This window comes from Planococcus citri, chromosome 3 (assembly GCF_950023065.1).
Source record: "Planococcus citri chromosome 3, ihPlaCitr1.1, whole genome shotgun sequence".
NCBI lineage: Eukaryota > Metazoa > Arthropoda > Insecta > Hemiptera > Pseudococcidae > Planococcus > Planococcus citri.
This window is the reverse complement of record NC_088679.1, coordinates 5,083,925-5,100,590: the sequence shown is the minus strand read 5'-3', so window position 1 is coordinate 5,100,590 and position 16,666 is coordinate 5,083,925. Positions and strand designations below refer to the sequence as shown.

At 33.7% G+C, this 16,666-nt stretch overlaps 2 protein-coding genes across 2 annotated transcripts; one reads left to right on the top strand and one right to left on the bottom strand.

The window, feature by feature from the left end:
- Window positions 1–3,836: 3,836 nt before the first annotated feature.
- Window positions 3,837–7,801, bottom strand: LOC135838797 (uncharacterized). Its single transcript, XM_065354559.1, has 8 exons — window positions 7,537–7,801; window positions 7,311–7,459; window positions 7,042–7,228; window positions 6,717–6,965; window positions 6,343–6,633; window positions 5,985–6,266; window positions 5,514–5,907; window positions 3,837–5,435 (listed from the first exon to the last, which is right to left on the bottom strand). The coding sequence occupies exons 1-8, from the start codon at window positions 7,577–7,579 to the stop codon at window positions 5,285–5,287; spliced, it is 1,746 nt and encodes a 581-aa protein (XP_065210631.1). The 5' UTR covers window positions 7,580–7,801; the 3' UTR covers window positions 3,837–5,284.
- A 224-nt stretch (window positions 7,802–8,025) lies between these two features.
- Window positions 8,026–11,291, top strand: LOC135838802 (glycosylated lysosomal membrane protein-like). Its single transcript, XM_065354568.1, has 6 exons — window positions 8,026–8,330; window positions 8,412–8,651; window positions 8,735–8,935; window positions 9,009–9,233; window positions 9,443–9,729; window positions 9,808–11,291. Exons 1-6 carry the CDS (start codon window positions 8,241–8,243, stop codon window positions 9,956–9,958), a joined length of 1,194 nt encoding a protein of 397 aa, XP_065210640.1. The 5' UTR covers window positions 8,026–8,240; the 3' UTR covers window positions 9,959–11,291.
- Window positions 11,292–16,666: the final 5,375 nt, after the last annotated feature.

Below are 16,666 nucleotides of genomic sequence, written 5' to 3'. Positions count from 1 at the left end.
CTACTAATAATAAGATAATTGGTAATTAAAAAGATAAAATTTGCCAAAACAAGGGGACCTAGTCAGCGTTTCTTTAAAAGTCCTGAAATCTCACAGCAGGTGCGAATCCATTTTGTAATTCATTATTCAATATGAATTGACATTTTTTTCAACAGCTGCATGTTTTATCAAGCATGAATTTTTATCTTCAATCCAAAATATGTAGGTAATAGGTATGAGTCATGTTTCTACAAAATGATGTAGACTGAATTTTAAGATAAAAATTGAATAGGTAAAGGTACTTTATCGTACATTTCTCAAACTGCATTATCAGACTATGATTCATGAGTCCCCTCTAGAGGTTCTTGTTTTGTAGTTGTCACTTTGAATTAATTTTTTTCATGATAATTTAAGAAAGTTTTTGAAGATGACTCAAATTTTTTTGTGATGAGATTTTTCAGCGAAGGATTTTTCTTGCAGTACGAGTACAGGGTGCCCAGAAATATCGAGCACCCCTAAGAAAGTTTTTCATTAAAAAAATAGGTTGGCAACGTGAAATAGATGCATTTGATTGGTAGAATGTTATTATCTCCAGTCCAACAACCAATCATCTGCTATCATTATTATCATTCACTGTGACCAACCGAAGTATTTTATTAGAAAACTTTTTTAGGGGTGCTCGATATTTCTGGGCACCCTGTAACTTTGAATAAATAAATTTTTTGTGGTGATTTTAATTATTTTTTTTGCGTTGATTTGATAGTCCGGCATATGACAATAGGAGTAATTGCACCCCCGCCCGCACCAATTCTCCGGGACAACTTTTTTCTTAAAGGGGACATCCTAAGGAACATTTTAAAGCAAACTTGCCCCAAAAAAGTTGGCCTTACTGACAAAATGGCGGCCATTTTGATTGACAGGTCAGCCGAAATCGCAGATTTTGCGTTTCAACATAGATAGATCGAAAGATCATGCAAAAATTCATCACCTGTCAAAATTTCAAGTGCTAAAGTGCGTTTTTCGATTTTTTGGTGAATTTTTGAAAATCGAATTAAGGCCAAAAATGAGGGGAAAAAAATCAAAATTTTACCAAATTGACCAAGAAAGCTGAAATTTGAGATACACCCTATTTTCGACATGCCAAATCGATTGAAAACGGTTTCAACCCGTTTTGAGCAGTTCTGGAGCCTCCAGCAGATTTTTGAAACTCGAAATGTCCACAAAATTCCATCAAATTGGAGTTGTAAAGCTGAAATTTATTCTAAAAAATAATTTCAATACGCTACGAAGTACTGCAGGTGAATTTAAAAGACGTTTGGAGCCTCCAGCGACTTTTTGAAAATTCCTGAAGCCTCCAGCAGATTTTTGAAACTTTAAATTTTCACAAAATTTCATTAAATGGAGATGGAAAGCTGAAATTTACTCTGCACTCCTATTTTAACACCCTCTGAAGACGACTTCTGGTGGGTTCAAGTAATTTTAGAGCCTCCAGCAACTTCTTTGAAAATTACTGGAGCCTCCAGCAGATTTTTGAAACTTGAAATTTCCCCAACATTAATTTATCAAATGGAGTTGGCAAGCTGAAATTCACTTCGCAGGCTAGATGGTGGTTTCAAATGGTTTTGAAGCTTCCAGCTACTTTTAGAAAATTTCAATTTTCCAAAAAAATGCCATACAACCTTTCGAAAAGTCGCTGGAGGCTCCAAAACGACTTGAAATTCATCAGCAGTCAACTTCGTAGCGTATTGAAATTAGTTTGCAGAATGAATTTCGACTCTCCATCTCCATTTGATGAAATTTTGTGAAAATTTAAAGTTTCAAAAATCTGCTGGAGGCTCCAGTAATTTTCAAAAAAGTCGCTGGAGGCTCTAAAATGAATTGAAATGAAATCCACCAACAGTCAACTTCGTAGCGTATTGAAATTAGTTTGCGGAATGAATTTCGACTCCTCATCTCAGTTTGATGAAATTTTGGGGAAATTTCAAGTTTTAAAAATCTACTGGAGGCTCCAGGAATTTTCAAAAAAGTCGCTGGAGGCTCTAAAATGACTTGAACCCACCTGAAGTCGTCTTCAGAGGGTGTTAAAATTGGACTGTAGAGTAAATTTCAGCTTTCCATCTCCACTTTTAATGAAATCTTGTGAAAATTTAAAGTTTCAAAAATCTGCTGGAGGCTTCAAGAATTTTCAAAATGTCGCTGGAGGCTCCAAAACGACTTTTAAATTCACCTGCAGTACTTCGTAGCGTATTGAAATTAGTTTTTAGAATAAATTTCAGCTTTACAACTCCAATTTGATGGAATTTTGTGGACATTTCGAGTTTCAAAAATCTGCTGGAGGCACCAGAACTGCTCAAAACGGGTTGAAACCGTTTTCAATCGATTTGGCATGTCGAAAATAGGGTGTATCCCAAATTTCAGCTTTCTTGGTCAATTTGGTAAAATTTTGATTTTTCCCTCATTTTTGGCCTTAATTCGATTTTCAAAAATTCACCAAAAAATCGAAAAACGCACTTTAGCACTTGAAATTTTGACAGGTGATAAATTTTAGCATGATCTTTCGATCTACCTTTGTAAAGTTTGAAAAATGTTGTGCAAGTCCTATGTTGAAACGCAAAATCTGCGATTTCGGCTTACCTGCCCATCAAAATGGCCGTCATTTTGTAAGTAAGGCCAACTTTTTTTTGGGCAAGTTTGCTTTAAAATGTTCCTTAGGATGTCCCCTTCAAGAAAAAAGTTATTCCAGAGGATGGGGGGGGGTGCAATTACTCCTATTCATAAATATGCCGCGTGCCGGACTATTACAGTTTTTACAAAGAAGTAAGATTTTTCGCAATGTTAGCAAAAAAGTTGATAAAATTTCTGGTATTTTTTATTTTTTTTAAAGAACTGTTTTTTATGCAATATTTTGAAAAAAAAATGGTGACAAAAATATAACTTGTACTTGTATTTGCAATAAGTATAAGATTTGTCACAATTTTGGTGAAAAAAAGTATAATTTTTTGGTAATTTTGAGTAGGTAAGAAAAAACTGACTTTATTTTGAAATCTTGACGAAGCAAGCGGATTTTTTGTAACAAAAATGCAAGTTTTCTGAAAAAACAAAACTGTCTGGAAATTTTGTCCAAAAAAAAAGTTTTTGGCCAATTTTACAAAATTTGTTAAAAGTGTATAATATTATGTATTTTTGCAATTTTGACGAAAAAGTGACGTTTTTTGGTAATTTTAATAAAACACAGATTTTTTATTGTAATTTCGGCATAGAAATCAAATTTTTGGTGACAAACAGCTGAAGTTTCTGAAAGTTTTGACTAAAACAAGTTCAGTTTTCAGCAATTATTTTTAAAAAATGAGATTTTTTGGAAATTTTCAAGTTCTTCAATTTTGATATAAATTTTTACATAGAAGTAGGATTTTTTTTCCAATTTTGACAATGAAAAAGTAAATGTTTTGATAGTTCTGATAAAACTCGACGTTTTTGTGATTTGGATTTTTGACAAAAAAAAAACAAAGCAGATTTCTGTGCGATCATGGAAAAGAGACTTTTTGAAATATCTAATGGAAGTTGATCTTTGATAGTCTAAACTTTAGGACGTCCACAAGAAACAATTTGAATTTTCTAGTTCTCTTCTGTCTATCTCATGCATGTATTTCATTTTCCTTATTATAATGTTTCATTTCAAACAGTTTTGCTCTGCAAGAATCAAAAAGTACACTAGAGCCAATTGCTTGAGAAGCGAAGAGAAGAGGGAGAGTTTTCTTTCCAGATGCTCAAAATTTTTTGGCGAATGATTTTCAATCATCTCCATTATGATTTAGAACAACGCCAAGAGACGTTTATTTTCAATAATAAGAACATACTTTATACGTACACATATTTTTAATTTATAAGTAATACATATCATAGTATTATGAGAATGCAAAAAAATAACATCATCTATTTTTTTTTTATTATAATACTCTTCTTATAATCGTTTAATTAATAGTAACTCAGTTTCGGAAATTTTTTCCCCCAAAAGAGTGAGAAAAAACTGAGTTCGTAGGTGGGTACGTAGTAATTATAACAGATCAATCATTTCGAGTATATTATGTTAAAGACTAGAACATGTATAACGAGTACAAATCCAATTTCTAAATGTTAAATATTTTCTCTATCTAACTACACAACACACTCATTCAAACAACTAATCTGGTCGTACTCATTTTTCATTATTAAAACTACATAAATTCCAATTCGTTGGTTCGTTATTTTGAAAAAATCCTCTTTATTTATTCGAATGTTATCGAAAGTCCAATACTAACGAGTTGTTTTTCACTCTGGAAATTAGTACAGGGTGTCTCAAAAAAAAAAAAAAGTCAGAATTAATTCTAAGTGATGATATTTTTTAGGACACCTTGTACGATGACAGAAAAACAATACGATATGCTAAATCAACAGTTTTCCATTACGTATTACATTTTAAAAGCATATCTGTTTCATAGAATGACTAGAATAACATTCCTGATATTAATTTACGTTATCGGAAACACTAAATAGTCTCACAACATGTTTAACAGATCTTCAATAAAATTAACTTATCATTAAAAATACCACTCACACGAAATTTAACGAAAATAACATAAAACAAGTCCGCCCTGAATGTAACAAGCGTGTCACTAAATGATACAAAAAAAAAGAAGAAAAAAATCAGTATAAAACATTTAAAAAAAAATTAAGTACAGAAAAAGAAAATATGACACTGGGAAATGCGTCGAACTAAAGCAAATCATTTAAATTGATACGTTCGAGTGACTTTGGAATTGGAAGGAACGAAGGAAGGAGTAAAGCGAGTATAATACTACTTTAAATGAGATGAATGGCTTACGTATATGTAAAAAAAAAAAAGCGCAGAAATGCTCGAGATCTGAACTTGAGGAACGCTATAATACTGTACGAGAGAAAAAAAAACACTGAACAGTAAAGTGTAAATGAAAATGAAAATAATAAAAGAGGCGAACATAAATGCAACACAAAATGAAACACAGAACTTAATACTACGCGATGTAAAATGGTAGAACATTTATAAATAATACTGCATTGGTTACGAAACCGTTGAACTTGACGAAGATGATCGGAACATGAAGAAAAATGGAAGCTTACTTCGGGGGTAACTCGATAGAATGGAAGAAGACGATCATCAACGTTGTTCAACTCGTTCAACGAGTACATATAAAAAATTCAACAGTGAAGCTTACTATACGACGCAGTGGATCGAATAATACCACATTTTTAGAATATGTATCCTACAACTTGGAAATATTACGTAATTTTAGACTTTATCGTCGGAGTCGGTAGTTTTATTCGGTTGAGATTTATCAGCCTCTTTTTCTTCTTCTTCGGAAGACACCAATTCGAGCATGGTTTTGAAGGGAGATTCTTTACCATTCCAACGTCCGCATTTACGATTCTTTGACGAACATCTGGTTCAACAAATGAACGTATAAATGAATCAAGATTTGAATATTGGAAATGAATTGTCAAAAGTATCACTCGCTTACCTTTTAGTTCGCGAGTTGGTGGGCAAAGTCAACGAAGCTTTTTGATCGTTGGTTTTAGCAGTCGAAGCTTCGTGTAGTTTCCTTTGCAAAGTCATCGTCTCCTGCTCTGGGAAATATTCATCGGGACCGTCGCATTCTCCTTTTACGTTTAAATTACAATTTTCACATTCGGCATGGTAGTCGTCGACTAGTTGAGAGCTGCCATCTGTTTCTGGTTTGGGTTCTTTGGATTCATTAGGAGTGGATGAGGTTGCCGCAGCAGCAGCACGCTCTTTCGAACATTTGGAAGATTTTTTCGGTTTGGGTTGAGATTCGTTGGTTACTGATACCGATGCTAGAGATTTTCTAGATTGGCTAGATTGTTTGGTTAATGGCTCCAATTTACCTGATTTACCTGAAATATTCAAAAATGATCAATTCAACGAACAGTGATGAAAATATCTCGATTTGAAATAATTCAAGATAGATTACTTGGACTTGGTTCTTTTCCATTCACCGAGGAAATATTAATAGCGGACGAGAATGTAGTAAATTGGGGTTGACGTTCGCACGAATCCGAAGTAGAAGGTAAGGGCGAAGATAAACTGGCAGATAAAGGTAAAGTGCGATGAGTAGAACCAGTTGCGTGAGCTGGATCGAGATGGAATTGAGGAGGACAAGTACCATGTCCTGTGCTAGTGGTAGGTTGAGCATAACCAGTCGAGTTAGCTCGGCTACGTTGTTCAGAGTCTGCTCTTCCGGTGGCGTCATTTTCTACAAAACGTTACATGATTTTTAATTAATAAGAACGTTATAAACAAATCAAGTCATATAAAAATGATAATATTACTTTTATTGTGGATTGGGCACGAACGACGATTCAACGACTCGTTAGATTGAACTGGACCATGTTGATTAAGTGATTCGGGAGTGACACAGATAGGTAAAGGTATCGTTCGGTGTTGAGCAGCGCAACCGTACACATTAGTCAGATCAGCTTGGTTACGATTATCTTTGACGGGCTGCTGTGGTTCGCAATTACATCTTTCGGCGGTATTAATCGGATGCGAAGCTGTCATAGCAATGCCAGCTGAATTGCATCGTCGTCTCTGTTCGTTGAATTCTAGAATTTCTCTATCATCTAGACGAATAAATAAAAGAAATTACATCGCGATCGAGTTCGAATAAAATTACATATTACATTTCAAATAAACACCAACGTACTCGTAAGCAACTGAGTTGCAGCAGATATGTTCAACGCTGTATCAGCCATTGCTTCGTCGTAAGGTGGAGGAGCTTCACCCCTAGGAAAGTAATTAGCATGCGGTTTGTATACAGGAAAATGTACAAGAGGATGATCGTCGAAATGATGCCCATTGGATAAATTCAAATAACCGATACTTCCGGTAATGAAACCAATACTACCGATACTCCTTCGGTCTTCAGCAAGTTGTCTATTTTGAAGTCTACCTACTACATATAAAACATTTTAATATCTTCATATATGATCAAAATACGAATAATATCGAGACAAGTTTTATTCCAATACCATGGATAGTTCGATGACGTAGTTTATGAATGATGAAGAGTAATACTGTCAGAATAAGGAATGCTGTAGCAATAGTGATTAAAAATCTGCGATCGATTTCATCCCTGAAATCTCCACCGCTCTGTATCGTGTTATCCAGACAGCTGTAATCGCAGCAAGAACTTCCCATCACGAAAGATTTGCAATTCTGTAAGAACATAGTTCTCGTTAGAGTGGGTGTTGGTGGTGTTAAAGATGTACGTAAGTGAGAATTCTGTTAATAAGCTTACTTGAGGCGGTGAACATAGCACTCGTTTGCACCATTTTGGAGTAGTGTTATCACAAACACATAATTGACATATATCCGGACCAGGGATGAAATGAATACCTGGTGTAATGGATCTACCATAGATATCTGTACACTCGGCAGATACTAAATCTACACGAAATATTGACCAGTTAAGTTTACACACAATAATGATACTCTACGATAGTAATACAAGTAATAAATCTCACCTAGTTTAGCGAATAAAATGCTTGAAAGAATGAACGCTATCATATTGAAGGATTATTTTCACATTGTTATGAATAGATATGCATTCAAAGGCTCTTCTCCAGCTTCCATAGTTGTTTTTCTACGATTAGATCTACTCGTTCATGGTTTCAAATCCGTTTAAATCAAATAAATCACTTAAAATGCATCGAACAACAGATGATCATCTGTTGTAAGTTCAACTTTTATGGAAAAAGCTGCCCTAAAAAAGTTTTTTAGGCCATTCTTATCAAAACATTGACGTCATGTCCAAACACAATAATGTTTTAGATGACGTTATCGAGTTCCATGACGTAACACCATCGTCAACCAATCACGTTGCGTTATTTTGCGAAATAAAGCACGTTCACATTCTTGGCGCATGCGCAAGTGGGGAAGTGCTCGGTATGTTTGCAAGTGTGAACGCGCTTTCAGTGCAGAAGGGTGGTTGGAAAGTGAGGAAAGGAGTGAAGAGAGGTTTGTTTGTAGATAGAAACATAACATGTCTATATAAAAATTTCATTCAATTATGGTTTTGAATTTGGTCAATTGAATATTTCTTTGTGTTCGTTGATCATTTGTTAATTGATTGATATCGATGCAGAATAGTAGTATTGTAAACTGCAGTAATTGAACACTTGAACAGTGATGTGTGAACTTTAGCCCTAGCTACGTGTTAGATGTAAAAATGTTTTGTTTTAGTAAAATTATTTTCTTTGTCGCTCTTAGCATTATTTTTTGTGATATAAATCGCGTATTATGTGGAACGAGCAGGAAGGTGAGTTGAAAATTATGTTTTAGTATTCTCAGCTCTCACTCCTTTCACTGTTTTTCATCTGACATTTCGATTGTTCGACAGCTAAGCCATTTCGTATACCCAGACAGCAATTCAACATATTGTCGGAATTTGATAGTTATTAAAGCTGAAGGACCCGCAGATGTGCTTTACCATGTGTGGGATTTCGGCCCCGAACTAGATGAACCAATATTAACCATGCACGCAGTACCTCCTCATGCGAACATATCCGTGAATTGCACACAAAAAGCTATCAATTTTACATCTGAGCCATTATATTTCTTCGGTGTGGTGATCAGGAATGTGAGTATTGCTCAAGTTTGGTGTTCGATGTTCATTATGTGTTTTCGAATATGTTTGCATTAAACACCATGCTATTTTTTCAGATTTACGAATTCAACGATAAAGATGATTCGGGAATTTTGCACAGCGATGACTCTCAAAACATAAAAATGCCTTTTCAATACTTCAATTGGGCTGTACAAGGGTTCCTCGACGATCTACCTAGTAATTCTATCACTTATTATCTCAGCGCCGATGGTTACCAACATGGAAATATTACCAAAACTGGTGTAATAAGTATTACGGTAAGCATTTGCACTGGTCACTCGACTGTGATCGTTTCAATTTAACACTGAATGTGTTTCATTTGTCTATCAGGTTTCAGTTTTTGGAGATTATGGCCATTCTGTTGATTTACCTCATTTGTTGCATACTGAAAATAGCACGCAGGTCGATCTAGTTATCGGTAATTTTACTACGGCTTATGATAGATCTCGATTCGCAATCGAATTAGCAACGTTAAGTATGAACGAACCAGACACTAAAGTGAGATTATCAGCTAAGAAAACGCTAGATGATGAAAATACTCCGGGAGTGTTTATAGTGAGTTGAATATTTTTTATCGATCGATGTTCTCGATTGGAATTGTGCAATAAAAATTGTTTATTGACTCAGAACACGATGAGAAACAAATTATCTCTTGTTGGGTTCCGTTATTATCAATTTAAAAACTTAATACGAATTGTATTGATGTTTTTGATTACGTTTACTGTCCTCGATATTAATTCATTTTAATTAATTTTTATCATCAGTTGGATACATTACGTGTTGGAGACGATGACGATATAAATCAAGCACACAGCGGGTATTTGCAGTGGCGTCCAATCGTCTACACATCGCCCAATAAAGTCGTGTCAAATTCAACGAAAACCTTTGAGTATGATATCGTCAATGCAACTCGATCTGTGTTCGATACATATTGTCTATATCCCAGTTTATTACTTGATTCACGTGGCTCCCCAGTCAGTGCTGTATGTGCAAACATATCACTTGGGTGGAGTGGAGATGGATTTTATAAAAGAACTAATTACTCCTCATGGTTCGTACCACTGAACATTATTTATACAGTTACGAGTCGATAACAAATTAATTTTCATCTTTTGTTGTTCAATTTTAGGTCATTCTTGGTTGGAATTGGGAGCTCGCCGGAGCCTGAATTTTCTATGATGGTTTTTCTCATCATCGCTATCGGTTTAGGATTCCCTACGTTGATCATCTTAGGTGGAACTGCTTTCATGATCTACAGAAAAGTCAGAACCGGTGATTAGTATAGGTAAATGGATTGAAGCATTTATTCGTCCTTCGATTTTATTCGAGTCATACCAATTTTATAAAAGTCTATATACCTTCGAAGAAGGAGATTATCGCATGGATGATATTTTTTACACTTATTTTTTTAAATTTATTATCGTTGTTAATGATATCAAAACATTTATTCTGTTTAATATCAAGTTAAGCAGGTCTAGTTCTTGGCTCAAAGGTTCTTCGATACCTTATGGGCGTTGAGTAATTGCCTAGTTCACAGATGCAGTTTTTTTCTCGCTTAATGTAGCATTTTGCTCAAATTTAGAATTATTTTCTCCTGCGTTTGGGCATTTCGCATGTTCGAGATTCCTCTTATGACAAGTAGTTTGTGTCTGCGTTAATTGTATAGCTTCAGAAGGATACTTTTTTGCTCTTGTGATGTCAATATGTGTTTTGATCTTGGTGAAATCGATGCAATATTTTGCCAATGCAATCGATGGTTTGTTCGTAGTGTTTGATTTGCTTCTAAAACACATTATTCTTTGTTTTTCTCAAATATTCCAACGTAGTTTTCGTTATCTTTAGTGTTTGCTTTTGATTAATAATAGTTTCTTATCTGATACATTTTCCTGCGCATTTCTCTTCGCATTGTTTCGCTTTCGGCTACCCTGAAAAATATTCGTACATAGCTTTGTGAGAAGCTATATTAGCTGTGGTTCTATAGACTGCAAAGTACCATAGAGTGATGTTTTATTCGCAAAAATGAATTTTATTTTAAGGCTTATCTTATAATTTATAAGATCTCAAATGTGATGAATATTTTTAAGCTGCTCGTGTGATCAAATACTTGTTGTTTTTCCTACATACCTTTACCTATCTATACTTTTTCTTTAACCTATTTCTATTCTTTTATTATCGATTGTATGTATTAAAAATAATTTTGCTCAAATTATTTGTGAGCTTTGTGCACGATTTCGCACATTTACGAGTATATTCGTATCCTAAGTATTTGTGTAATATTATGGTTTTATACGTTTGGAACTTTTATTGCCATTGATTTTTATCGTTTATCCCCGAATTCCGTGCCGAATTATTGTGTTTTCTTGTTTACTTTGTCGTATATTATTTGAATAATTCTTTATGCAGTAATCTATTTATCTACTACGTATATTTTAATGATTATTTTTAATTAATATTTGGAGCATATCCTATGTTACCATTCTAGGAATTTTTTTCTCTATAGTACCTTTTTTTTAATGTTCAAGTTTTAAGTTATTTTCTTCGTGTTTTTATCTTTTCCTCTTTCTATCCGTATTTTTCCCTTTTTTTAAAAATAAATTATATCTATTTACGTGATTTTGTTTTGTGTTCTATTTTGAATGCGATGTGTTTCATTTGCATGAGAAATTCAGGTGATGGGTTTTTATTACTGTCTACTTTTTTCGTGTTGTTGTATTATTTGGCAAGAAGTTCGTGATGTGTTTTGTACGGAAAAGCCAATGTTAAAGGTCGATGGTCAACCTATCGAAAAATTTATTTGGATTGCGAAATCTTTCCAAGATAAATACTCGTACTCGTAACTTGCCAGTTACTTGGTTTACGTAGCGTTAATTCGCGATGCTATGGATAAATTAGCGTCTTACGGTTTTTCCATATTATGTTATAATTTGTATTAGTTTTTACAATTTCAATTACCTATTTACTACGTTTAATTTTGATGTGTTTTTATAGACGTATTATACGTTTAAAATATTAAAAACGGAAGATGTACTCGGAATTCGAATCGAATGTGCAAAAAATTAATGTACACAGGTAGATTGATTTGTTTATTTGAGTGTAAAAATATTGAGTCGTCTGTTTGGCTTCTAAAGGCCGCCTTTCTGACCTCTCAAGGTCATTAACCTGTAACACATTTTGATTGGCACATCGCACTTTTCAAAAATCACAAAAAAGATCCATTTTTGGGATTTAAAATTCTTCAAAAGTGCTCAAAAAAACATTTTTCAAGAAAATTTTGAATTCTTCACGGAATTTCAACACATTTTGATTGGTTACATGGCGCTTTTCCGAAATTCATGATCTCATTTCAATCTCAGAATCCATCAAAACTGCTCATAAATACATTAACAGTTTTTTAAAAATTTTCTTCCAAAATTTTAGTTCATTTTGACAAGTCGAATTACTCTTTTTTCTATAAAATATCAAAAACCATGACCCAATTTTGGTGCTCAAGATTCTTCCAAAACGCTCGAAGTACATTTTCGGACAAAATTTTTGAATTTCTAGCGAAACTTTGACGCACTTTGATAACTTGATAAGTCACATTACACGTTTTTAAAAATCCCAAAAATCTTGGCCCGATTTTGGAGCTCAAAGTTTACTAAAAATGCTTAAAATGCATTTTCGTCGACGTTTTTGGATTTCTCGCGAAATTTCACTTGATACTTTTATCAAAAATCTCAAAAATCATGACACAATTTTGGGCTTGAAATTGTTCTAAGATGAATGTTTCAGGACCCAACCGTTTTGAAAATCAGAGGTTTTTAGACAACTGTTACACCCAAATCTACAAAAACCCAACTGAATTTTTTTTAGCTCCAAGCAAGCCAGCAAAATTTGATTTCTAGAACATTTTTCTCCATTTGGACTGATGACTTGACGAATCAATTTAACAAATTACAACCTAAACTCAAACTGCTTTATTTCTCCACAGCTACGCTTTTCGGAGACGTATTCATCACAGACATGCCACAAACGAAGAATCGTTCCCAGGACATGACTAAATCTATAAAATCAATCAACAGCAGTCAGCAAATTGACAGGAAGAAGGCGAACTTCGTTTATCATTTTCTAGTTAACGATCAGATGAGCGATCTGATCGCAAATCGTGGTAAATTAATAGTGATTTTAAGCGAAGTCTTTTGAATAGAATCGTATTTTAGTAAAAGAATCACCTACATTAAGTTTAAGCGCCTGTAGAAAGTCACCTGTTGAAAGTTTTTGTTTTTTTTTTTAAATCACTGATGGAGGGATTTATTTTAGCCCTAGCCGAGCTTATTGGAACGAGTTGCGATAAAAGTTTCGTTCGACGGTAAATTGCGAGAGATCGCGAATATTCGACAAAAGCTTGTATCGTATTTTATACGTATTATTTGAATGAGTTTTTCGTTCGTAAATTTCGCTATACGTATCTAGGCTTATTAACTTGAATATCATTATCAAAATAGCTAATTATGTTATGGTGACATGAATGAAGCAATTTCACTTTTGAAAATCCTATATCTCCATTTTAACGATGTTTTATTCTAATTTATGGTACACGTTTCATATCTAAGAAATGAATACTTACTCGTACCTACCTACCGATTCCAATGTTTAAAATTTTTGTTCATAAGTATTTCTATTTCAATACATATCTATATACTTGATGTAGATCGAGAGAAAGTGCTTCTCCAATATGTTTCCAATTGAAACTTCTAGATTTATAAAACCGAAAGATCTTTCAATAAGAGTAGAATCTATTCATGCGTTGCCGATTGTAATTCAAATGAAGCAACTTGATAATTCATCATGAAATACTCATTTAAAATAATCATCGGTAGTAGGTATTAGTATGTATTCAATGCTCATAACTAGAATCCTTAAGCTATCGTGAAGACGAAACATCATAAAATACAAACTTTGCAAAAACTTATCTCCATTACTTCACATACCAATCAGTTCTGTTTACTGTTGCTGTTTACTAGATATTCTAATGATTTCAATTGTTTACGATAGCTACGTTGATCGTTGATTCATTCATTATTTTTTCGATTTCAATCTCAAATTTGAATCGCATATAGATAGTTGAATTGAAATATTGAAAAACTAACGATATAGTGATCAATGATGATTGCTCATTCGAAGGAATCTGCAACTTTTTTACTGATAATGATAAGCTATATTTTATTTAATTCGTTAGTTTACGTAAAAGCTAATGTTCAAGTAATAATTCATCTTTGTAAAACACGAAAAAGAATAACACATTTATTCCAAATCCATTCATAATTGTTAAATTTGCATTTTTCTGTCAAAAACCGAAAATTTTGTTTTGAATGTTTGTTTACGTACGCTTTGTGCTTTACCAAAGTTTACCAACCCCCCACGTCGCGCGCACCCGCGCTACCCAAAACAAAACCGTTACAGCGTGTGCGAGTTCGTACTAGTCCGTTCATTCCAGTAACGTCCGTTGAAGCTTTTACGTCCGTCATTCAAGTTGCAGCTTTGTTTTATTCGTTAATGAGGTGTTTTTTACATGTTTTTAATTACAAAGTTTCGAATAAGTGTATCTTCATACAATCGCGTGTTATTTACTCGATAATATGTGCGCGATCGTCTTTACATACGAGAGAATTAGACGATGGTCGTCGATCGTCTTCAGCGAAATCGCGAGTTCATGTCTCGGAGTGTACGTAACGGTTTTTTTTACTATTTTGGAATTACTTTGATTTCGGTTTCGTGATGTAAGCTATTGTAATCGTATTTTTCGCTTTTGTTGGTTTTCATTTTAATTTCGATTAATCGGTTGTATTTTTGAGTCGAGTGCGGTGTTCTATGTCAACGATCAACGTTCTTTTTGCGTACGTGTTGTCCGGCGATCAGCGGTTTGCCATCTTGTTGCTGTTTTATACGATCATTTGTTTTATTTCCTTCGGTTAATCGGTGAGTACTTTACTTGTATACATATATGCATTCAATTATTACGTAAATGTGTTTTAAGTATACGTTTATGGTACCTATAATGTCGTTCGTGTGGTTCGTGATGAGTTAGAAGTTTCAATCGAAGCCTATAATTCTAACGGTCGTTTCTTTTGATTTCATATTGTTGTTTCGGGATTCAAAATTTACCTAATAATGATCGGTATTCGCGTTCCTGTATCTGTTTGTGTAATTTTCTACTTTGTTAACGTAATTTCCTCGCGAGTCGTTTGGTCAACGAAATCATAGGTACGTTAATCCTACTCGAGTGAATTTTCGTCGTGTTTCAATGAAAATCTCAACGGTTTTTTTCCCAATTCGAGTCTGTCTCTTGATCTAAAAGTATTGATTAAATTACGAGTAACTGTTTCCGTATTTCTATATTAATCTACGTACCTAATTTTCTATTTCGTTGATGTGATTTTACTTCTCGAATCGTTCAGCGTACCTACACGGTGACTCGACGAGTAACGTACCTACCGCGAGTTTATTTTTAACCCTGCTTACCGCTCTCCAACTGTAGTCAACGTATATTTACGGCAAACTAGCTATGCAATATATATACGTCTTTTTTCAATGATTCGTGTAAATGGTGAACCGGTCAATCAACTTATCCGAGTGGTTTGAGAATCGAGTGGTAGTTTTTACATAGAAAACGAGTTTAGTAAAAAAAAAAACCGTATAAAGAAAGTGAATCGAGTTCGAAATGAACGATTTGAGTAGGTAATGATAATTTGGAAGCTTCGGTTATTCATGCTATTTCTCCTATCGATGTTATTTCAACTTTGGTCCTGAATAAAAACGTAAACCGAATGAATTAAAATTGAAATGTGAGAATCACTCTCATGATGGAATAATATTCTTGCGTTGATGAAATGAATAAGTTTTTGAACAATAATGTTCATCGTTCTAAATTGTCGATCGATAATATTTTATCACCAAAAGTTCATCAGTCAGGGATGGGTATTTGTATTTTTGAAAACAAAAATTGATATAAATGTTTTATTAATGTAGAATAATCGTTTTGTTAAACGCTTTGGTTTTTCTTTTGATGATTCTTTATTCCTTAATGGGGTTTCTGATTGATTAGTGGATCTGAAACTTGATAATCGAATTATAAATGATCGTATAATAGTGATGCGAGTAAAGTTGAAAGCTCGATCCATCGGTATGGGGGTACTTTCTTATTCTTATGTCGATGTCACTTTTGTAATTGGAAAAGTGACATTGATTATCTAATATACTAAATGCTTCGAGTGACGATGTTGTTTTCCTAGGAAGTTTGATAGACGATCAATTGAAAGCTACGATCTTGAACTTTCCAGGTAAACTTTTTTCGTTCGACAATACGTTTTCTAGTTGGAAATTTTCTTGTGGTTTCGATGTCGTTTTCTTTTTTGAAATAGAAGTCAGGTTCAAGTTTGTGATTATCGTTGAGAATAATAGGAGCGATAATGGTGTCGAACGTACGTTTGGTGTACAAATAAATATTCAACGTTGTGAATAAATAGTGGTGATAAATTAAGAAGTGTTAAGTTTGCCACGATCTTGAATATCGAACGGAGTTCGTGCTCATTTTTCCCAAACTTCTGATTGATAACTTTGCTGGTATAAATGCTCTATGATCTTCGATGCTTTGTGTAATCTAAAATAGGAAACAGATATTAATGGTGTAATAGTGATTAAAATTCGTTTAGTTTCGATGAACTTATTTACGGTGGTGAATTAAAAGTAAATGCGTTGGTAATTTAAAAAAAAAAAAAAAAAAAAAAAAAAACGATAAACGATCATCTTTTTCATAGTTTTCTGTTGACAAACTTTTCAATTTTTCTTTTAACACCTTGAGTGTTAGTTTGATCAACGATTTTCGATGGTATATTTTGTCAAACATTTCCCTTCGGTGTATCTTCCTGTTCGGTAATTCTGTTGATAAATTGAAACAATTCGTTAATTATGGTTTACATGATATAAATGATTTTAATACTTAGCATTTT

Bases quoted from the DNA above. Each gene is read 5' to 3' on its own strand.
- LOC135838802 (XM_065354568.1), top strand. From the start codon at position 8,241: ATGTTTTGTTTTAGTAAAATTATTTTCTTTGTCGCTCTTAGCATTATT. The intron at 8,652-8,734 runs GTGAGTATTGCT...CTATTTTTTCAG, and splicing joins TCGGTGTGGTGATCAGGAAT to ATTTACGAATTCAACGATAA. The intron at 8,936-9,008 runs GTAAGCATTTGC...TTTGTCTATCAG, and splicing joins CTGGTGTAATAAGTATTACG to GTTTCAGTTTTTGGAGATTA.
- LOC135838797 (XM_065354559.1), bottom strand. From the start codon at position 7,579: ATGATAGCGTTCATTCTTTCAAGCATTTTATTCGCTAAACTAG. The intron at 6,966-7,041 runs GTATTGGAATAA...TTTTATATGTAG, and splicing joins ACGTCATCGAACTATCCATG to TAGGTAGACTTCAAAATAGA. The intron at 5,908-5,984 runs GTAATCTATCTT...TGAATATTTCAG, and splicing joins TGGAAAAGAACCAAGTCCAA to GTAAATCAGGTAAATTGGAG.